Source organism: Heloderma suspectum, chromosome 4 (assembly GCF_057233095.1).
Source record: "Heloderma suspectum isolate Gila_16-S chromosome 4, 16-S_ref, whole genome shotgun sequence".
Taxonomy (NCBI): Eukaryota; Metazoa; Chordata; class Lepidosauria; order Squamata; family Helodermatidae; genus Heloderma; species Heloderma suspectum.
In genome coordinates, this window is record NC_139461.1 from 174,445,352 (window position 1) to 174,468,536 (window position 23,185).

At 45.5% G+C, this 23,185-nt stretch overlaps 1 protein-coding gene across 14 annotated transcripts in view; it reads left to right on the top strand.

The window, feature by feature from the left end:
- Window positions 1-23,185, top strand: part of RGL1 (ral guanine nucleotide dissociation stimulator like 1) — a 187,979-nt gene that overhangs the window by 133,627 nt on the left and 31,167 nt on the right. For all 14 annotated transcript variants that reach the window (XM_084851354.1, XM_084851346.1, XM_084851351.1 and 11 more), the window contains 2 exons: window positions 3,630-3,707; window positions 19,330-19,514. In XM_084851354.1, the coding sequence (XP_084707480.1) occupies window positions 3,630-3,707; window positions 19,330-19,514 (263 nt within the window). The remainder of the gene's footprint in view (window positions 1-3,629; window positions 3,708-19,329; window positions 19,515-23,185) is intronic.

Genomic DNA, 23,185 nt, shown 5'->3' on the forward strand with positions numbered 1-23,185 from the left:
GCAGATTTGCTGTCTGCTATGAGCAGTCTCGCCTTGTCAATTTCCTAGTACCAATACCTACTTCACTTCCCTTGAAAGTGAACTCCCAAAGCTGTAATATACAAGAAAATTGACAAGGCGAGACTGCAGGTAGGGGACAGGCTAATCTGTGCACACTTGCAAAGAACCAGGGAAAAAATACTAAAAGAAAATAAGAACCCATTTGCGCAATTCAGAAGCAACGGGGGCGGGGGGAGTGAGCAAAGTAATTGCTCTAAAAAGGAGCACCAAAGGGGCGGGGGGGGGACACATCGCAGTTGTCAATGTCCTCTCACTATTACACCTTGGGCTGACACTTGTCAGTTTCCTCCCCCCTTTTGACACTTCCCCGTCCTGTTCAGCACCCACACCAGCAGTAATTATATCCGTCTGTCCTAATCGCTCCGTACCATTCAGCCACTTTATTTTTCTCCACCTTCAGGGAGATTTGCACAAATTCACTGAAGCGCAGTAACCCCAGCAGTAATTGCTCCAAAAAAGATCCATGATGGGTGGGCCATGGGGGGAGCCAATAACTTCTGTTTGTCGAATTCATCCTCTTGCTATTATGCCCTGAACTGACACTTGTCAGTTTGCTACCCCTTTCGACACTTCCCTGAACTCTGGCATCAATGGCTGAATGGGACAGAGCGATTGGTGCACCTGCACCAGCAATAATTACCCCTGCCTGCCCCAATCGCTCCATCCCATTCAGCTGCCCCTGTCAGAGTTTAGGGATGGAATGAGCACTCTGAAAAGGGGTAGCGATCAAAGTGGGGAAGGAGGAGAGAACATTTCCCACTGTAGGGTCAAGGATATGAGAAGGGTTACCACCCAAAGGACACTGGGATACGTGCAGGGAGCGGCTGGAGGACTAAGGGGGAAAGAAGCCATGCCAAGCTAAGCCGCCACGTGTCCTATCATCTGTCAGGAGTAATGTGGGTTGGTCAGTGAACTACAAACCCACTGCAGCGTGACCTGTGAACTGGCCCAATGAGTGAGCAGATTTCCCGAGTTGCTTTACCTCTCAACAAGTAATGTTTCATTTTAACTCAGTCTAAAGTCATTGTGTCTCATCTCTACCTCACACATGTTTTCTCTTAAGCATCCCACTGTGAAATTAGGGTTGCTTCACACGTTATGTAGCGGGCCTGGTAAGCTACTGAGTATATGCTGACTAGACAAAAAACCTTAACAGGGAACCCTAGCCAAACCTGTTGTCTGAAGCCATCCCTTCATAAAGATGATATTCTGGTTTTTCATTTTTTAAGATTCTGTACCATGTAGCAGTTTTGAGAACAGGGCTTCTTTGATTGCATGTTGTTTCATTTACAAATGTGGTGAAATGTGATACTTTCCCCCATGAATGGTTGAACAGCCAAAGCAAGGCATGTCATTTTGCTTCTTTTAATCTTCTCTATGTGATGTGGAAATCATAGATTCTGCTGTGAGGAGAGGATGCCCCCAAATCCAACTTCATATGGACACCATCTACTCACAGCAGGAGTCATTGAAACATGCTAAGCTGACATTAATTGTGTCTAACTTTTTGCCAAGAACTATCCACTTCCTTAGGAAGGTGCAAATTGGCCATAAAATAGGCCCTTTATAGAAATGTTAAATTCTAGGCTCGGCTTACATTCTCTCTTCTGGCTGCTGATATGAGAACCTTTTACGTGTTATCAGTTGCGTTTGTGATGGTGTAGCCCGTGACACTGATGGGCTGAAATTTCCCAAACATTCTAAATGCACTGGGAACAAATGTGACACTGTGTTGGAGTAGTTGCACTCCAGTCATTGGTTGGGCTCAGATTAAAACCTTACACAGGCCCAGGAGAAGCTTTCTGGGCCAGGCTGAGGACTGAGCAAGGCCCCAAGAGGTAGAGAAAGCGAAGGGTGTGGAGCACAAACCTCAGGAGAAGTGGTGCAGGTAGGTAGGGCTGGACCTCGGTGCTGAAGTCCAAGGCCCCAAAGTCCAGGAGGTCCCCAAATGACCATGCAGAGAGCACCAAGCAATGGGGACAGCAGAAAACAGGCCCGGCTTCAGCACCATGTTTCAACATCCTTTCTTCTTACCTGTAAAGGCATTTTATAATGGGATGTGGCTGGGCAGGTATGTGCATCATTACAGGTGCTCATTTTGTTATGTTTTCAAATATCCTTTTGATCCTTTTCTACAGTGAAATGGTTCTTATCAGGGCAGCAGAAGCAGACTGCATTTATTGATGTAGTCGAGATGGTCCTATGATTTAAATGAGTTTGAAATGTGAAACTGCACATGCTCAGATAATTTCTTTTCTTTTCCCTTTCAGGGAATTCTCTTAGGAATGTAGAAGCGGTTGTAAAGCATGGAATGGCAGTGGTGGGGAGAGAAATGTCAGTTGTGTACTTCACACATAAAGTCATACGTATAGTGATCTAAAGTGGGCCCCCATAGGACTGTTACAGCCAGGGTCTAAAATTACCCAGCTACACCATTGCTCAGGAAGAGCTGTGTGCTATTAAAGTGGGGGAAAGACAGAAGTCCAAGAACATAACAAGAGGCAAGCTGGATCATACCAAGGGTCCATCTAGTCTAGCATTCTGTTCACACAATGGCCGACCAGCTGTTGACCAGGAACTTAAAAGCAGGACACAAGTGCAACAGCACCCTCCCGCCCATGTTCCCCAGCAACTGGTGTACATAGGCTCACTGCCTCTGGTACTGGAGGTAGCATAGAACCATCAGGACTAGTAGGCATTGATAGCCTTCTCCTCCAGGAATTTGTCTAACCCTCTTTTAAAGCCATCCAAATTGGCGGCCATCACTACATCTTGTGGTGGTGAATTTCATAGTTTGACTATGTGCTGTGTGAAGAAGTCCTTCCTTTTATCTGTCTTGAACCTCCCACCAATCAGCTTCATGGGATAACCCTACTGGGTTTTAGTATTTTGAGAGAGGGAGAAAAATGTCTCCCTATCCACATTCTCCAGACCGTGCATAAATTTGTACACCTCTGTCATATCTCCCCTTACCCTCCTTTTTTCCAATCTTTTTCCAAGAGAAGTTGATCAAGGCCTATGTAGGTTGAATGAAGTAGGCAGTGGGCTGAAAAGCAAGGACCCAAGGAAATAATAGGTGTTGGGGACACGTTCAGGAAAGGAAAAGCCAAGAGGTGTGTAGGAACGGGACACAACCTCTCGTAGGGCCTAAGGACTGCAGGGGCTCTACACTATTGGCAGGAAAGAAATGGACAGGAAATGGATGAATGTGAGTCAGAGTTGTGGTGTGAGTAGAGTTGCTAGGCCTAGAACTAGACAGGACTGCTGTATCTTTAAGATTTGCATAGAAGTGAAATGCTGCTTATGGCCTGATAACCCCAAGGAAGTAATGAGGGCCAATAACTAGTTGGGGTGGGGGGCAAGGAGAAGGGGCTGAATTTCACATATTGATTTGGACTAGTTAGCCAGGTCTTCTTCTAGTTAGCCAGGTCTTCTTCTTGTTAGGCAGGTCTTCTTCTAGTAAAGGCTATACCTCCGGCTACTATAGACACTGTGAGTTCTTACCATTAGGCATGGGTTTCCACCCTTTGTTTTTAATCCCTGTCTGAAATGTGTACCTTTCTGTTTAGATATGGAAACCTGGAGATCTCAAACTGTGAAGAAGATGGGAGCCAGAACTCTGCTGAGACCAAAACAGTACTAAGGAAGTAAGTGTCGCTTTTCTCTGAACAGCAAAATTCACAGCCAGGACTGAATACTGAGAAAAGGATGTGGTCAGTTATACCTTAGAAAACTATGCACCAATCTACTTACTATACAAAAAAAGGTAGCAACTGTATTGTAATTGTATGAAAGATCAAGCCTCAGAAGGGTGAAGAGAGAAGCTGAATGCTACGAAGGAGGCCAAGCACAGAGGGCAGAACAAGTAGATTAAAAAACAAGAAGTATGGCCATGATCTAGCCCAAGGATCCCCAACCTTTTTGTGCCTGTGGGCACATTTGGCATTTTGAAAAAGAGCCCTGGGCACCACCACAAATTGACTGCTAGGGGAGTGGGGGTGGGGGGCCAATAATAAAAATGCCCCCTTACCTGTATGTTTGTGTGTGTGTGCAACCCACTCTGGCTTCTCTCTCTCTCTCTCTCTCTCTCTCTCTCCTTCCTTCCTTCCTTCCGACTCTCTAGCTCCCCTTCCTCCCCCCTCTTCTTCCTTTCTCTTCCTCTCTGACACCCCTTTCTTTCCTTCTGTCTTTCTGGCTTGTTGTCCTTCCTTCCTTCCTTCCTTCCTTCCTTCCTTCCTTCCTTTCTTTCTTTCTTTCTTTCTTTCTTTCTTTCTTTCTTTCTGCCCCCCCACTCTGGCTCCTTCATTCCATCCACGCTTCCTCTCTCTCTGGTTCCCTTTCTCCCTCTGCCCTTTCTCTGACCTTCCTTCCTTTCTCTCCCTCTCCCTCTCCCTCTCCCACTCCCTCTCTGGTCCTTCCCCCTGCTCTTTCTCTCTTTCTTTCTCCCTCTCTTCCCAGCCCCATGCAACTGATTGGAGCAATTTGTCCATTCATTTACAAGGGATGAGGAAAAGCCCCCCTCCTGAATCAGCTGGAGGGGGGTGAAGTCCACCCACCACCAAGGATCCTTTTGCCCCAGGAGTCCTTGGTGCGGGGGGCGGGGGGGCGGGTACAGTCTGTGGGGGGTGTACATCCAGCAGTTTTTCGCAAGAGGGACTGAAGAATGGAATCTCTCCATAGGCTTATATAGGGAGCAAAAATAACTTGGGGGTCGCCTCAGCCTGGCCTTGTAAGGCACAGTTGGAGACTCCTAATCTAGCCAAATACTTTTCCACAGGCAAGTTGAGTATATGTTTAAGTCTCTCCCACTGAAATAAGTTGGCTTGTCTGACCCCCACCCACCTGCCCCCCAGGGTAGAGTGTAACAATTCTGGAGAGGGAGAGGTGCCAAGTCTGGGCACTTTTAATTTGGGGGTACTGTAGTTTTCAGCTGGTTGAGAGTATATGGACTGGAATAGACAAGGACATTAGTTAAAACAATGAAGAGTTTTATGACACCTTGAAGGCTAAGACATTTATTTTGGCATAAGCTTTCATGGACACTGAAGCTTGAGGACCTCCTGAATAGATCTTGGAAGGATGGGCAGAGTACATTGCAAGATGTGGTGGTGGGACCTTTTCGAAAACACAGATGCACCCTTGTGAGTTGTGCCCGTCTAAAGCTATGTGGAAAATATGTCAGAGCATACGTCAATATGTTATATGTCATATAACATACATGTATGTTATCTCTGAAGGGAAGAGCCTTAACCTCCAGAGCGCCTTCTGGAAACCTGCCATACTTAGGCCTTCCCTTAGAGGTACACAAGTATAGTACAGCATTAAAAGTAAAATAAATCCCGTCCATATGATCCAGCAATCTCAGCAGAGTTCAGCATCATAATCCATACAGATTTTATGGTGGCTGCAGTATCAATAAACCATTAGCACCATGTTTTTTGGAACAGTTTTGTATGTGACAGTGTCATGCAGTAAATAGGAGTTGGAAGCACTGTACACTTCCTCTTCTTCCACAACAACATCATGCCTGAAAAGCAGCTTTCATATGTTTCCCATCCAGGAGATACACAAGTTCCCAACGTAAGAATAGTGTGTGCAGTTCTGAGATGGAGGAAAGGTAAAAGTTCTATTGTGGGTGAGATGGTGTTGTGAAGAATGGGAAGTGTGAGTCGCTTGTGCTTTCTGCGCACTCTGCAGCATCACCACATCCAAAGCCACTCTCTGTGTGTGGGGTGGGCCTCCCTAAAAAGGAGCATGCTTCTCCTTTGCCATAGTGATTGTGTTTGCTTTGATTGGGACAAGGGCAGCATGCTAACTAAGGGGCAGCATCCAAGTGTGTTAATCCGCTAGTGCAAATGATGTTGCACTAGGAGGAATGAGGTTCCGAACTATGTGCAAGAGGAGAATCCAGCTAAGGTTATGTTTGTGCAAGCAGTAGTTGTGCAAGCGGTGGTTGTGCAAGCACGGTTGTGCACAAGCAGTTGCAAATGGAAAGATTCGGTAGAGCTCAGCTAACACTATTGACTTTGCAGAAAGACGCTGCCCAAGGTGTCCTCCATTCCACACTGCCTCAGTATAATGCAGGTGATTGTGTGACTCATAGCTGGCTTTGGCGGCATTTAGTGCTTGCTGGGAACTAGTGAGGCAGAGTCATTGCTTGGCTCTCTCTCCCCCGCCCTGCCCTGTAACTTGTGCCACTGGCTCACAGGGCTTTGCTGTTTCCTTTTCACTGTATTTGGCCTGCCCTTAGGCGTCTGCTGGACCAAATCTGATCTCCTGTTGTCAGCCTAGAGGTGGAAAGGGTTCATGGAGGGACGGGGTGGGCTGTGACCATCGCTCTTGCCAGCAGCCCACTTTGCAGAGTTCAATGAAATTGATTGCTGACTTGGACCATAGACTGTCCCAGAGTAAGTGCTGCTATCTGAGTTCATGCTAAACGTTCCAGCAAACATTGAGGTTACGCTTTGGCGTAATACTCAAGTACTCAAAAGTCCTTTGTTTTGTTTTAATGTTCACCGCAAGCTAACAGTTTAGCTGCCAATGTAACAATAACCACATGTATGTGTATGCCTCCTGTGCACCTCACTTGGCTTTCAAGCATTTAATAAAGCAGACTGCTGTTTTTGAAAGTTCATACCATAGTAAACCAGTTCCCTCCTCTAAAAAACTTGGGGCAGGGAGCATGGGGTTACCCCGTTTTCCCTCACAAACCCCATTAAATAAGTTAGGTTGAGGGAGGGATAGTGACTGGTCCAAGGTCTGTGAGCTTCATGGTTGAGGAGATATTTGAACCGTGCCAGTTCACATTCCAGTCCAACACTCTGACCACTAAAAGTTTTAGAGCCACTACACTGTCTCTAAAACATAAAATTCTGACAGTAACAATAAAACATTGGGGGAGGGATCTATTCCTACATCTCAAGGCCCACAGTCTTAATTCCTTGTCCTTTGTGAAAGACTAGTATGGCTTCAGGCAAATTGATTAACCTTTCAGGTCTTGAGAAATGTATTGTCTTGGCATCTACACTACATTTTTTAGCTTAGACTTTGATTTTTCAATGCTTGGCAGAAAATACAACTAACACTATTCTCTCCTTCTGCCCTTTTGTCAGGAAGCACTCATTGTAGCTCATCAAATAATTTAAGCTATGTCAGATATGCCAAGGAGACTGTGGCATAATATGGCGGGTAGATAAATTGGCTGAGAGCCAAAGGGTTCCTGGGCATAGCTCCAACTAAGCCATTGATTCCCTTCTTACTTTGGGCAACTCTCTCTTGACCTTTGTGTGTTTCAGTCAATCCAGCTACAGAATTGAGCTAAATTGTTGGAGAAGGTTTTTTTCACACCCCCTCTCAAAAACACGATGAATTTTATTTTTTTTTTGGTCTGATTTCATGGGAAAATTAGTTGCTGTAGATACGAAATATGGTGATATGTGTTTGTTGCATAATACTCTACCAAGATTTGAAATGTGAGTGTGTTTTTTAAATTAATCGTTTGTGATGTTTTATTTAGACCATAATCCTGCTCCTTGTGCATATGTACATAGAGAGCAGCTTGCAGAGTGACCTGTAAATTTTTCCAGTTGGCAATTAGCAGCTTTGCAGCTGGGCAGGGGTGGATTTTCATCAAGAAGACCAGGGGGAGGGTTCCAATTTGAATAATCTCCCCCCTCAAGTTGCTCTTTATAAAAGAAGAGATGGGTGATATGACCACGATGGATCACCAATATCTCCTCTAGTTTGGCCCTGAGTATACTGTATGTAGACAAACTGACAGCATATATTCTTATCCAGCTTCTCTTCTCTTCTCTTCTCTTCTCTTCTCTTCTCTTCTCTTCTCTTCACTTCCTTCTTCCTTTCTTCTTCCTCTTGCCTTTCCTGGGTAAAATTTTAGATGGTAAGCTCCTCAGAGCAGGGACCTATACTTTGTTGTTACTCAGTAAGGCCCATGCACATCAGTGGTGCTATGTAAATGAGACTTCTATAAAAATCAAATTGACTGTAGCATAGTGTCAGGACCCAGGCTTTCAGATGTATCAGAACCTGTAAAACTGTAGTATTTAGACTGTTTTTATGAAGTGCTGCAGGGTTGTTTTGTTTTTAAATGACGTTCTCTCTAGCTCATTACTTCTTTGTGGTCAAGACATGTGTGTGTGTGTGCGCACGCTTTTTGTCTCCTGTTGAGTTTATTATTCCTCCGGTAAAGCATGGTGTCTGGTTTCAGTGTTACATAAATAATTGCATCAAAGGAATGGACTTTGGAGAAGCAACCACTGAATGAATGTGAGATGAGTGAAAGAAGATTGGCTGAAGTTCTTTAAAGCTTGGGAAACCCACAGTGGGATGCATTTTAAGTTTTGTTTGTGTTGAGTGCAATCAACTTTCATTCTGGCAAAGGGTAAAATAACAAAAGGAACCAGTGTGGCTGAACTGAGGAGACAAAGGGCCAAATGGTGGCAATTAAGAGAACGGGAAATGGGGAAGGTTACGAAAACAAGCCAAATTAATTGTACAATGGGAAAACAAGGAGAAAAAGTGAGTAATGGCAACAGTGGTTGAGGCACAGTCAACATAGAAGCAAATACCATGAAACTTTAGAGGCCTAGCTCAGCACACATCCTTGTGCCCTGGGGACTTGTGTCCTGTGTTGTCAAGCTCAGCCAACAGCAAGCTTAGTTAAGATTATGGGGAAACTAGTTACTGCATGTAGCTCTAGTTTTCATGCATGCCCATATAAGAACTGTGTTTGGGGATGGGGACCACCATTCTAGAGTAGAACTCGTGCTTTATCTCAGTGGTGGCTAGACTTTTTTTCCTGTTGAGAGTTGCGTTCCCTCATGGGTAATCTGTTGGGGGCCGCATGTCAGTGGTGAGCAGGACAGAAGCCAAATGTGGGTGAGTCACCCTTTTTCTTTTTCTGTCACTCCCTATTCTCTTTCTTCTTTTCTGCCCAGTGCTGATCACATGCAGTTGGCTTTTGAAATTGGGGTGAAGGCCACATGAAATTAGGCTGAGGGCCACAGGTTGCCACACCTGCTTTTCTGTGTATAAGGTCCCTCAGATTCAATCCCTGTGGTCTCCTTGGAGGATAGTTGTTTGAGCAGTCAGTGCAGCACCAGATGAACCATTGGTCTTACTCCTTGGGCAGGCAAGGTCTTATGTCCTTTTAGAAATGCGTTTTGAAAGACGGCAAAACTAACAACCTGTGTATGTGAAGATTTGTTAACTTGTTTGTGGTCAGTTAAAGCAGTGATGGCCAACTGGTAGACTCTGGACGGAATTCTGCCCCTAATATCACCTACATTTCAGGACCACCACCCCGCCCTGTTCACTGTCAGTTCCAGAAGAAAATCGCCCTCCTTTTTGCGTATGACGCAAACAGATGCATACATCGTGGTAGTTCATTGGCAAAGAAAGGGCACTCCATACATGCTTTTCTGGATGGTACAGAGAGCACAAATGAACTTCCTCCAGAACCAATGGGAGCCAAAATAAGCTGGTCCGGATACCTCACAAGTTGACCATCCCTCTTATTGCCCAACTTACGCCTGAGGAAAAGGGCCATCACAGGTTGGTTTAATTAAAAAAATGAATTCTAAATAAAAGGCTAGCTGAGTTCCAACCATTTGGAGACAGCTGTTCTTCCTCCCCTTCCCCCTCCCCAGGGCTGGATTGCTGTGCCTATAGAGGGCATTATCAAGAGGTGAATCTCAGCTCACGAAGGGGTGAGGGCGTACTGTGTAAAATCTGTGAAGCTCAAGCTTCTTGGCCTGCCTCTCCAAGCCACAGCCTTCCAAAACCATGACTAAGATTCCATGGTGTATAGTGGCCAAAACAAATACTATAAACTATACCTAAAACAAATGAACAACAAATAAATTGAGGTATATTGAAAGCTTGAGAGAGAGCAGTCTTCTCCTCATGGAGGATAGACTGAATGGTGTCAATTTTCTGTCTGAGATCCTGGAAGGCTCCCAGCCCTATTTGTGTCTTGGCCTGGCTGGAACAGGGAGTTGCTTTTCAGGGACATCAAACGTTAAAGCTGCTACAAAGTTTGGGCGCTTGTCCAGCCGTTTTCCAGAAAGCGTTCCTGCCTGATTAAACAGTCAGCTGATAGGAGGTCAGTAAACTATAAGTACTGCCTGCATAGCTTGTCTTTTAAAGGCCTTACTGACTGACATTATTTTGAAGGGGGAATTGGAGTCTGTGGTAGCTTTGCATTTTTCAGCTCCCACGTAAGTGCAGCTGTGTACCTCTGCAGAGTCAGTCCTGTGTTCCAGGATGGAGAATGAAGGGAGAAATCATGTTTGAGTCCAACATGCGTGCAGCACATGCATTTTTGGCATGGGATTGACATATGGTTTCCCCAGTGTATGTTACCCTCAAATCTCTTAGGCTGGAAACAGGAAATATATTTTCAGTAGGATGGCCACTTACACATTGCCCCCCCCAAACCAGGAAACACGTTACCAGAAAAGGACACAGATATGCATAAAATTTGCATACATCAATTTATTTGTATATATGCAATTTAGACAATATTATAATTTGAATAGAAATGCAATACATTTCACCCTAGTGGGGAAGACTGCATCTGCTCAATTTGCTGTCCAGGTGCTAATTGTGGATAACCAACGTCAAGGCCTGATCAATCTTTGTATGGGTCTTTATCTTTAAAACAATTGTAGGACCAGCCATCCTTTCAAATACAGGACTATCCTCTGTAAAGTAGGACACATGGGCCACCCTGCCTTTGAGAGAGATCATAAGAACTTTCATTCCCCATGTTATGCACATGTATTTCTTTTGTCCCACATCACCTATGGATAAATAGGTTTTGCTGGCTTTTGAAACAATTTCAAAAGCTGTTTATCAGAGGTGAAAGTGGGCTGAGGGTATACACATAATGAATCATGATCCCACTTTCAAACCTCTCCTCAGCTCTCTCTAAAAGCCATAATCTGTGTCAGCCTTGTGCCACCGCCTCAAGTGCTTCCATGTAGCCTGTGAAGCTGCTTTGCAAGCTGGACTTTATGTTAAGCCAACTTATTTTTCAGGGTCTAAAAATGACTTGCTATCAAAGCCTTTGGGAGCAAAACTCATGAATAAAAGATAATTTGGGGTAGCATTAACATTCTCATACTTAAGCCAGAACTTGCCATTTCTTCTCTTCAAATCATTTTCTAAGGCAGCAGTAGGAAACCTTTTGTGCACCTTTTGTGCCTTTTGGGCACATTTGACAATTTGAGAAACTGTCCTGGGCACCACCACAAAATGGCTGCCATGGGCCGTGTGGCAAAGGACAAGTAACCTGCCTAAAAGACTGAATACAAGGCTGAGGTGGGGTCTGAGCCCCAATGTACTCAACAGCTCCTTTGAACCCACAATCTTCAGTACGAACAGAATCCCTGCTTTGGAAATATGTTGGAGGGATAGGGTACCTTGGTAGGCATTAAGAAAAGTGTTTGGGAGCCCATTGGTGCCTGTGGGTGCCATGTTGCTACCCCTGCTCTAAGAGACAATCGCAGTGTTGTTAGAGACATGCAGCTGGCTGCACATTTTTCTTTATATCTCCAGAAGTAAAATGGCTAGAGACTTCCCTTTTATTTAAATAAATAAATAATACCTGAAAATTTCAGGGAATATCTTTGAACCAGCCCCCAGTGCTCCCACCCATATGTTGTGCAGACTGTAAATGGCATGTGTTTCTGGCATATGTGTTCAGAATGTGATCTGATGGGTCCCACACCTGGTAGGGCTTACTCTCAGACAGTGAGAGTTAAGCTGCTCCGTCAGATTAATTCCTACCTAGAAATGTGCATACTGTTCAGAAAGGGGACAAGCATGACATGTTTCCTATCACCTTGCCAACAACACCAGCTTGTTGATAGGCCTCTTTGTTTGACTAGTTCTTTCCTGCCTATATCCTCAAGATGAGGGCTGTTGAGCCTAAAATATTAAATACTACTGTGTTTGTATGGCTCTTGTTTTTGTTCTGTGTTTCCTGTTCTAAAAATAACAAGAAAAGTTTGTCTTTCATGTTCAGTTGCACTTGCTTGCCATAAGTGCACCTGTGCATATAATGCTTTATTCTTATTTAGTTTTGCACAATGTTAGTTATGCTGAGAATTATTGAACAAGCCTTCACTTGATATCCAGGATGAATTTCAGCCCCTACATTCTGGAGGACAGTTGGGTTGTCTGAAGATACTTAGAAAAACACACTGGAAAAGAATGCTGTATAGTGAGACAGTATAAACAGTTTAGTTATGCATAAAAATAGAATAAGACGTCTTTGTATGCTGCAAAGTTGCGTCAGTTTCATAATGGTTTAACTGACATGATTTTGCTTAAAGAATACTGAGAGCTGTATTTTGTTAAAAGTGTTGAAAATCCCTGGCTGTCTTCACAAAACTACAGGTCCCAAATTCTCTGCAGAGAGAGATAGAAACTGTGAATCCAGTTTAAAAGTTCGTAGTGTAGATATACCTATAGATCTTTGCATCAAAGTACAATTGCCCCTTCCCCTTCTCAGGAGTAATTTCAATAATCAGATTTATTTATTTATTTATTTATTATTAAATTTATTAATCGCCCATCTGGCTGGTCACCCAGCCACTCTGGGCGATGTACAACATACAATAAAAACAGTTTAAAACAATATAATTCTACAATAAAAACATTTTCTAAAATACCCTAACCCACCCCAAATGCCTGCCTGAACAGCCACGTTTTTAATGCATGACGGAAGCTCATTAAAGAGGGGGCATGACGGAGTTCCCTAGGGAGGGAGTTCCACAGAGTGGGGGCCACCACAGAAAAGGCCCTCTCCCTCGTCCCCACCAGTCTAGCTGTCCTGGCTGATGGGACAGAGAGAAGGCCATCCGAGGCTGATCTTGTTAAGCGGCCTGTCTGGTGCTGCTGGAGGCGCTCCTTAAGATAGGCTGGGCCGGAACCATATAGGGTTTTAAAGGTCAAAACCAACACCTTGAATCTTGCCCGGAAAACAACTGGTAACCACTGCAGCTCCTTCAGCACTGGAGTGATGTGATCTCACCGGCAGCTGCCTTTAATCAGGCGAGCCGCTGCGTTCTGTACGAGCTGCAGCTTCCGAACCGTCTTCAAGGGTAACCCCACATAGAGCGCATTACAGTAGTCTAAACGAGAGGAGACCAGGGCATGTACTACCGATGGGAGAAGATGGTCGGGAAGGAAGGGGCGCAGCCGCCATATCAGATGGAGTTGATACAGTGCTTCTGGCTCACAGCTGACACCTGAGCCTCCATGGACAGCTGGGAGTCCAAAATGACCCCCAGGCTGCAGACCTGGTCTTTCAAAGGTAGCTGTACCCCATTCAACACCAGGTCAACATCCCCCAGCCTCCTCTTGTCTCCCACCGAAAGTACCTCAGTCTTGTCAGGGTTCAGCTTCAGCTTATTCCTCCCCATCCAGCCACTCACCGTCTCCAGACATTTGGACAGGGATTCTACGGCCAATCTTGGTGAAGATTTCAACGAGAGGTAGAGCTGCGTGTCATCCGCATATTGATGGCACTGCACCCCAAACCTCCTGATGATAGCCCCCAGCGGCTTCACATAGATGTTAAATAGCATCGGGGAGAGGATGGAACCCTGTGGCACCCCACAAGTAAGTGGCCACAGGTCCGAAACCTCCTCTCCCAGTGCTACCCTCTGGTACCTGCAGGAGAGGAAGGACCGGAACCACCGCAATACGGTGTCCCCAATGCCCAACCCCTCCAGGCGGTCCAGGAGGATACTGTGGTCAACAGTATCAAAAGCCGCTGAGAGGTCGAGGAGAACAAGGAAGGAGCATTCACCCCTATCCAGAGCCCTCCTCATATCATCTACCAAGGTGACCAAGGCCATTTCTGTCCCATGCCCAGGCCTGAAGCCTGACTGAAATGGGTCTAGATAATCAGTTTCTTCCAAGTGTGCCTTCAACTGCACCACCACCACCCGCTTAATCACCTTGCCCAAAAATGGCAGCTTTGAGACTGGGCGAAAGTTGTTCAAAACTTGAGGATCCAAGGAGGGCTTCTTTAAGAGCGGTCTTATCACTGCCTCCTTGAAGGCTGATGGCATCACTCCCTCCTCAAGGGAGGCGTTCACCACCGCCTTGATCCCTTCACCCAGTCTCTCTCTGCAGCTCATAATGAGCCAAGATGGGCAAGGATCAAGTAAGCAGGTGGTCGGCCGTACCGATGAAAGCACCTTGTCCACTTCATCAGGAGGAAGAAGCTGGAACCGATCCCACAAAACCGGTTTGCCACAGGCCGCCTCTTGCTCACTAACTGTATCCACAGCGTGCAGAGTAACACACCTAATCTGATCAATTTTATCTGCAAAGTGCCTTGCCAAGGCCTCACAGGAGGCCTTAGAATGCTCCAGTGGTTCCGGAGCCACAGGACCGACCAGGCTCCGGACCACTTGGAACAGCCTCCTGGGACAGCACTCTGCAGATGCGATGGAGGCAGCATAATATTCCTTTTTTGCTGCCTTCACCGCCACATGGTAGGCTGAAGATACAGCTCTAGCCCGTGTCTGATCGTCTTTGGAGCGAGACTTCCGCCACCGGCGCTCTAGCCGTCTCACCTCGTGTTTCAGAGCTCATAACCACGGATTGAACCATGGTGCAGTCCGAGCCCTGTTCAGGGGGAGAGGGCGTTTCGGAGCCACCTGATCTAATGCCCCAGTGATTGCGGCATTCCAGCCACCCACCAGGGTCTCGACCGAGTGGCCGTTGGCATACCCCAGAGAATCCCCAAGCACGTTCAGGAATCCATTTGGATCCATAAGACGCCTGGGGCGGACCATTTTAATGGGTCCTCCACCCCTGCGGAGGGGTTGTGGAACCGAGAAGTCCAACGTCACCAGATAGTGATCTGACCATGACAAGGGGGTGGTGGATATACCCCCGACTTCCAGATCACTCCCCACTTCTCCAGAAACAAACACAAGGTCTAGTGCATGACCGGCTACATGGGTGGGCCCAGTTAGAATATGGTGCAGCTCCCAGGAGGCCATGGTCTCCATGAAGTCCTGAGGTGCTCCTGTGAGGATGGCCTCTGAATGTACGTTGAAGTCCCCCAACACCAGTAAGTTAGGGGACTGTACACGTACATCAGAGACCACCTCAAGCACCTCGGCCAGGGAGTCAGTCGTGCAGCGGGGTGGACGGTACACGAGCAGAATCCCCAGACTGCCCTTCGGGCCCAACCTCCAGTACATGCACTCAGCAACCTTGGTCGCCCAGAGAGGGGGCCTGGTGAAGACCAAGGCCTCTCTGTAGATAACAGCCACTCCCCCTCCCCGATCCCCAGCCCTCGGCTGCTGTGCATACGAAAATCCAGCTGGACACATGGCTGCAAGGGTTGGAGCAGCAGCCTCGGCCAGCCAGGTCTCCGTAATACATGCCAGGTCTGCACCCTCATCCAGGATCATGCATGGATGAGGGAGGTTTTCTGGGTAACAGACCTGGCATTGCAGAGCAGCAAACGAAGGCCAGAAGATGGGGTCACGCCTCCCCCAGCCATCCTTTGGCTCTGGACAGGCCTGGAGCAGGGGACAGATACTACACATCTCTCCCTTGTTCCCCTTACCTGGCATGGCCTGCCCCTAGCGCTCCGCCAGCACCTGCCGCCCAGCCTCGGTATGTTCTGGCCCCCAACACTCCCCCCACTGCCTCCATCAGGTGGACACATGCCCCCTCGCTCCCGCCTATCAGGCAGGCTACCCACCCCTAAAACCACAACAAAATCCCCCAGGAAAAAGAAGACACACACACACACACACAACAATTAAAAATCCCCTTAAAAATAATGCCAGGCCGGAGTCCAAAGGGAAGGCCAGGTGGTGGTGGTGGTGGTGGCGGCGGCGGCGGCGGCGGCAGCAGCCGCCGCCGCCGCCGCTGGCCCAGCAGCAGCAGCAGGCGCGACTCTTCCCAGGTGGTGGTGGTGGCCTCCAGGCCCTGGCTCTCCCAGGCCACCTCAGCCAGCCAGCTTATGTAGCCCCTCCAGAGAGGGCAGGTGGAGCAGCACAGCTGGCTCGGTACCTGGGGGCCTGGTCCTGCAGGGACTGGCGGTCTGCCAGGCAGAAGTCTCCAGGGAAGGCCTGGTGGTGGTGGTGGCGGTGGTGGTGGCGGCGGCGGCGGCGGCAGCAGCAGCCCCGCCTCTTCCCCGGTGGTGGTGGCCTCTCCTGCAGGCCCTGGCTCTCCCAGATATTACGTGCGTGTGATTTATTTATTATTAACATTTATATACCACCTTCTTTTCTAAAACGCTATCAAGGTGGCATACAACCCTTTAAAACAATAAAACCTAAAAACAATAAAAGCAAGAATATTAAAAACAGTAAGGGCACAATCCTGTCAGGATAGGCAGCCAACTCCGAACTCAGAGGTGACCACCTAGCCAATGCAGGGCAGGAGCAGCGTGGAGGGGATCGTCCCCTCTGCGCTTCAGCCGCCCTGCATTTGTGGCTAGACAGCTGATTTTGGCTGCCTAGCTGTGGGAAGTCGGGGGGGGGGCAGACGCCGGATGACGCATAGGAAGTGTCAGAACAGCACTTCTGCCCTCCCTGCCCCGACGTGCCCCCAGAAACGCCCCATTTTCACCGCTCTGTGCTCCTCTTCTGAGTGCGGAACGCGGGGCTGTTCCATGCTGCTTACGAGGCAGCGCGGGAGGGGTGGAGGTTGGTTCTCAGGGAACCGACCTATCCTATGGCTGTCTAGCCGCTGACTAGTGGCCATAGGATTGCACCCAAAAAACATTAAAACTACACATTTTAAAAGACTAAGTAATGAACCTGCAGATGTGCATAATACATATCGTCCTTACTAAAAGGTCCAGCTTTTCATTTATCTGGAGATACATTGTATATTTTTCAACATCTCCAAATGCAGTAAAATGGGTTATTAATACACCATTGTTTTATTGTTTTATTGTTTTTTTGTTTTTTTTACTGTTTTATTATTTCTGTGTCTGTCAAACCCCTTCAGTATTTTTCATAAAGCAGAAAAATGTTGGTACTGGTGGAAAATTAATATGTCCTGTGGGTAGCACTGGGGGCTAGACACTAGCATCCATGCAGTTTTGGCAAAAGAAGGCAGATATGCTGGCATGGGTCACAGCTGTATGAAAAATTATCTTTCCTGAAAAGCTTTTAGTCACTTTAAACAAGGTTGATGTTGGATGCATTTCATACAGTTCTATTTGTAATTATCACACTCTTGTGGGTGTCACAATTTAGGTTGATCATAAGTGGCTATCATCACTGGCATTACTACTAAGAAATGGCTGTCCATTTCACCCCTACTCCCTGCAGGCATAGACTGGATGATGCTTGAATGAGCACTCATCTTGGTGATAATTTCTGCTAGAGCTTCGTTGTCATGAAGGAACTCTCCCAATAGAGAACCAGGTTCAAGATGGGAATGGTACTGAATCAGAAATCCCTGCTCTTGTATGCTGGTGTTTTACATTTTGTTGTAATCATTTTATACGCAGGGATAGAACAGATGGGGATGTTGGTATGGTGGGTTACTTGATACCTTTTTCTATCAAGCTAGTAGGCCATTTCAGCTTGTTTGCGATTTTGTGGCATTTTAAAGCTTTTTCATCTGTTGTTAATGCTAGGGTACTTCATATACAAGCAGCATCTGGTGTTGAATGGAGTTCTTTGAGCCTAAGGTCCCAAGAATTGTTAATCTGCCCTCTTTTGAAATTGGTGCAAATTTCAGAATGGCATGTCTTGTGCTACAGAATTCCCAGATCTTTTAGTGCAATACAGTTGTGTTAACATGCTCATCACCTTGGTCGTAGGATTGCCACTTAAAAAAAAACTGGTTGTGTTTCTGTGCCTTTAAGAGCAACCCAAAACTCAGCATGTAGTAGGGACAGTCTTAACTACTAAAGATTTAGGGTGTCAGGCACAGAAGCAGGGCTAGTAAAGTACATGGCAACCCTAACTAACACAACTGCATGGTAAAAAGCCCAGCTACAGATTAACTAAGACTCATGCAAGAATAAGGCGGTTTGTTCTAAAGAAGGACCCCACAACTGTAAAATGTTAAGATATTTTATAATTTTCTAAGCAAATAAGCAACCAGACTCCCAACATTCACATAAATAACACACACATGCTCTGAACCATGGAACAGTACTGTCACAGAGGCATATAGTTTCCTGCTAGTAGGGCAGGCAATGAGAGAACCAGATGCTTGTGGGCTTATGGTGGCTATTGCCAAGGCATTTGTATGTGGAAGACATAAAAAATGTTCTTAGAAAACCCAAATCATTTTTGTAAACATAAAAAGTCTTGCCTCTGAGTGGTTGCCATTTCATCACTGACTTCCTGTCAGTTTAGTTTAGTGTATTAGTTCCAACCACTGGTCATAACAAAAGATAAAAGAAATGTTAATTAGATTATATAAAAACAATCAACCACACATACATTTTGCCACACACTTGGATCCGCAAATGCAAAAGAGGCCACCAATTCTATTCTCTCTCTCTCTCTCCACTGACTAACAGAAATTCAATTTTTTTGCTTGATGGATCAGTGGATCTTTCCAGCGGGGAAACACTCCAGATATTTAGATCTTCAAATATTTAGATCTTAATTATTTTCCCATAGAGTATTTATGAAGTATTGTGATAGATTGTCAACAGTCTACAAATCCAGAATCATAATTTGTAGGGAAACATTTATGTAACGGATGTCTCAAACTACATTCTGCTTCCACTGAAATTGCAGAAGAATCAATGCTTTCTTAATAGGATATTTGGTAAGAATCAATAAATAACTCTCATACTCATGAGAAAATTAGATCAAATAACACGAGCGGGATTTCTCATATTATTTAGATATATAAATTTGTAAACAGATATCTTTAACTCTAGTTTTAAAAGTAATTTTAACCTCTCCAAAGTTCTGGTGGATCCCACTGGCAGCCAGTTAGATCTGCAAGATTTGTAGTGGTCTGTTTAAAAGAAGGAGAAAATCTGGGGATTATTGTCCTGCTGATAGGAGTGTAGTGGGGGTTTCAGTATTTATTGAATGATGACTGGCAAGGAGGACACCCTCACTCCACCCCACCCCTGTGTCAGCATCTCAAAGCTGTAGCTCCATAGATTTCTCCCTTAAGCTAACCTTGGCCTCTAATGTTGTGATCCTTGTGCAGGCTTACTGGGATATGTTTGAGAACCCTGGTAATGTATCTAACCTTTTCCAATATGTTCCTTTGCAGCGCCATAGCCTCCATCTTGAGAGCTTGGTTAGATCAGTGCTCAGAAGACTTCCAAGAGCCACCCCATTACTTTTGTTTGCAGAAACTGTTGGATTATCTGACACGGATCATGCCGGGCTCAGACCCAGAAAGAAGGGCACAACACCTGTTGGAACAATTTCAGAAGCAAGAACTGGTAAATGACAGTAAGTATGTTGTCTCCTATTGTCCCAGGATGTTAGAAAGAACCTATTAAAAAAAAATCTAATGCTGCATACCTTCGGACTGCTTTGGCACTCATAATACTCCGATGTCAAGTGGGTTACAATGGCACTGTCAGGCAAAGTGGATTGTTATATTTTGAACTATGTCCTTGGTGAATCAGTTATCCTTTCTTGCTCCATAGTAGGGTGAGAACCCAAGCATGCCCCACCAAGTTATTTGCCTAGTGTGTCTAACTGAACATTATAAACGCCAGCATTTCTCAGGACTTTGCTCTGCTTTGGAGACATTGACATAACCATAAGCTTAATTGCAACTTGCAAGTCTTCAAAGTAAATTCACAGTTGCTCTCTCCCTAATCAGATTTTTCACTTCTAAAATAGCTCCCTGATGTTACTTTCCTGTGACCAAACAGGCTTTTTCGGACTACAGAGTTTGTGTCATGGAACGTCTTTCCTTAGCTGCTGTCATGACAAAGGAAGTGTCCGTGGCTGTTTTTTCCTCTCTGAGTGGTGCACTGCTGACATCCAAGGACAAAGGAAAAATTTACGTTACCAGGTCAAAGTGCCACTGGAACAATTGTGAACAGTAGTGACACTGGAATGCTGTGCGCAGTGTCAAGTCTGACAAATCGCCTCTCCTCCACCCTCTCCCGAGACAGAAGGTTTCCTGTGGGCATAATTAGCATAGCTAGAAGGCGATTGGAACTTATGCAATGAACGTAACAATATCAGTGTCCAGCTTTCACAGAAAAGCGGTAGGAAATGGACAGGAAGTGATAGTACAAGATAAGAAAAGAATACAATAAAGATCAGTACTTCTGTCCCCTTAAACTTCACCTACTTCCAGAAATTATGACTGAATTATGCTGTTAATCAGACCTGGCGCCAAATAAATGTGCTTCTTTATTTTCTAAAAGGCCAACTGCATCAAACCTAAATGGTTTTTCTCATCAAAAATTCCAGAGTCTCCAAGTGTTGCTAATTTGTGTCTAATTATGTTCTTTTCTGGATTTGGTTCCAGCAGATCAAACAAAGGAAGCCTAAATAATACTGAGATCTATAATTAGATCTTCGCAGGGTGAGTGACGGTTCCCACAGAACCTCCTAGGTACAGCCGATAGGCCCAAGTGCAGGAGTGAAAAGACTGAAGCATTTCTCAGCTGAGTTGGCTTTTCAGTGAGAACAACTAATCCAGATCTTGAACACATAAAGGACGCTTATACAATAAAATAAGAATGCCAAAAGTTTGGGGAAAGATAGGCGCTGCTTCCCATTGTTTTATATTTGATGGCTCTGTTCATGTTACAACATATGCCAGGATCCAGATACTTGTGAAACTAGTTCTGTGAGCTGGGGACAGGGGTGCTTTTAACATATTTATTTTTCCTTGAATAGAAGTCTCCAACCCCTTGTCACAATGCATACTGCTTTTGAAACTGAGGGATGTTTCCGAAGCAGCTTGTGATATGACATGGCAGTCAGCTGTTGAAAGGCGGGGGGGGGGGGGCAGTAAATTCCCCTGGATTTGGGCAATCCCCGTGCATCAGCCCAAATAGTTTGTTGGATCCTGGCTACTGACTCCAACAATCCAGATGGCTGGATCTTTTTTGGATCTTTTCACATCCTGGTTCTCAAATCTCATGACTGGCGCCACAATCAAGGCAGTGCCCCACACTGGCCTACCTGAAAAGGCTTACGCAACTCTGAGACATGCGAGAAGCATAGAAAAAATCAGGATGAGAGTTGCATGGAGGTTTGAATGATAAAATATAAAACAAAAAGAAAGGGGATATATTGTATTTCCTAGGGGTGTATTTAAAAGCTGCGGGGGTGGTTCTGTCAGGAGAAGAGAAGTGGGAGGGTTGAGAGATGGCTGTTCCTAGACCACAGTAGAAGATTAGACTAAAAGGCCTTTTTGTCCCTTCAGTTCCTCTTATTCTTGGCAGTGTTACAGGATCTATAACAGTTCTCCTCTATGCACTATAAAATGAAAAGGAAAGGAGGAAACAGAAACAACAAAAAGAAGCCAGTGAAAGTGTGGTGTAGTGGTTAGAGCGTTAGACCCTGATTAGAAATACTTGGTTTGTTGTTGTTATTTATTCCATTTATATCCTGCCTTTTTCCCAAGGAGCTGAAGGTTAGGCTGAAAGAGATTCAAACCCCTGCTCAGCCATAGAGTTTACTGGGTGGCCCTGAGCAGGCCACTGTCTCTCAGCCTAATCTGTTACTTCACAGCGTTGTTGCAAGGATGGAATAGAATAATCGTATGTATGATGCACTGAGTCCCCTGGAGGAAGGGTGGGATTCCAACGTGATGAATAAATAATATGCTTGATTCTTTTATAGTTAAATTCCTTTGGAATATAAAACATATGGCTTAGAAGCAAAGGTTTACTAAAGCTCTTCTGTCTTTGAAAGGGTTTTTCAGCTTATCAGAAGAAAGTAGATTTTCTTCTGACTCACAAACCAGTTTTAGTGAGGCAACGTGCTCTTACGCAGGGATTATTATGCCTTCTGCCTACACCCACGCTCTCCCCTTCAGAGGTTCAGGTTCCCTAGGAGCTCTTTCCCCTCCTACATAAGATGGCAATCACCATATATTTTGTAGCACACTGTGCCCACCTGAGCAGGATCTACTCTATGCAGACTCATCACTTCCCATTCCTGAGCTGCCATGGCCTATCCCAGTCATGTATTTTCAGCCAGGTTCATGACACTGAAAAAAGGTAAGAAAGTTGCAACTTGTCTATGGCCAGATATACCGAACACCTCTTCTGGATCCTGGATATGTGACTATAGAACCATTCAGGGTGGTAAGGTTTGGAAATGATTGCTGTTGTCCGTGAGGACATATCAAAACAAATTTGCTGATCTACATCCCAAGGGCCCTTCCCTTTAGGTTGTAGGTCTAGCTGCTTCTCATCAGCTTTGTCTGGTGGATATCCAGGCTCCTGGTATGACAAAATGAAGGAGAAAACTAACTAAACAATATGAACTGAAGATCCTTTCTTTTAAATTCTAATGGGAATACTTGCCTCATAAGCTAGAGGGTTCTAGCAACTTCCTCTGCATGTGTCTGTGCTTGCCAGGCAGAACTAAGGCTTTGACTCTCTTAAGGATGTGTTCAGGAAGTCCTTCTGTGGCGGCAGGCCAGATTCCAAGCCACCTGCTTGTCTTGTCTCCCAGTTGTTAAACACACACACACACACACACACACACACACACACACACGTCTTCTGTATCACACTGTGCTACATTGGTTTCTGATTGTACATGTAGTTCATAGCCTCTTGTGGTTCCATTGCTTGGCTCTACCTCTTTCTGGACACATCTTATTTCTGGAACTGTAATTTTCAAGGCTATTTCTAGGTAATCCACTGGGAAGTTCTCCTGAACGTGCCCCATATAAATAGATATGAACAGTGCAGGTTCACAGTTTCCATGCATTTCAGAAAGCCCCTGGGACTGAATTCTGCACCCCTGACAAAAGCAGAGCTGTTTATCTATTTCTCATTGGTTGAGGTGGATCAGTGCAAGATGAAAGATAGAAGTCCCATTTGTTGTGTGTTTCTTCTCTGTGGTTTCAGGATTCTGTCCTATCACTTCTAGGAAATCTTCATCTAGCCAAATGGACATTTTACAGGACATTAATA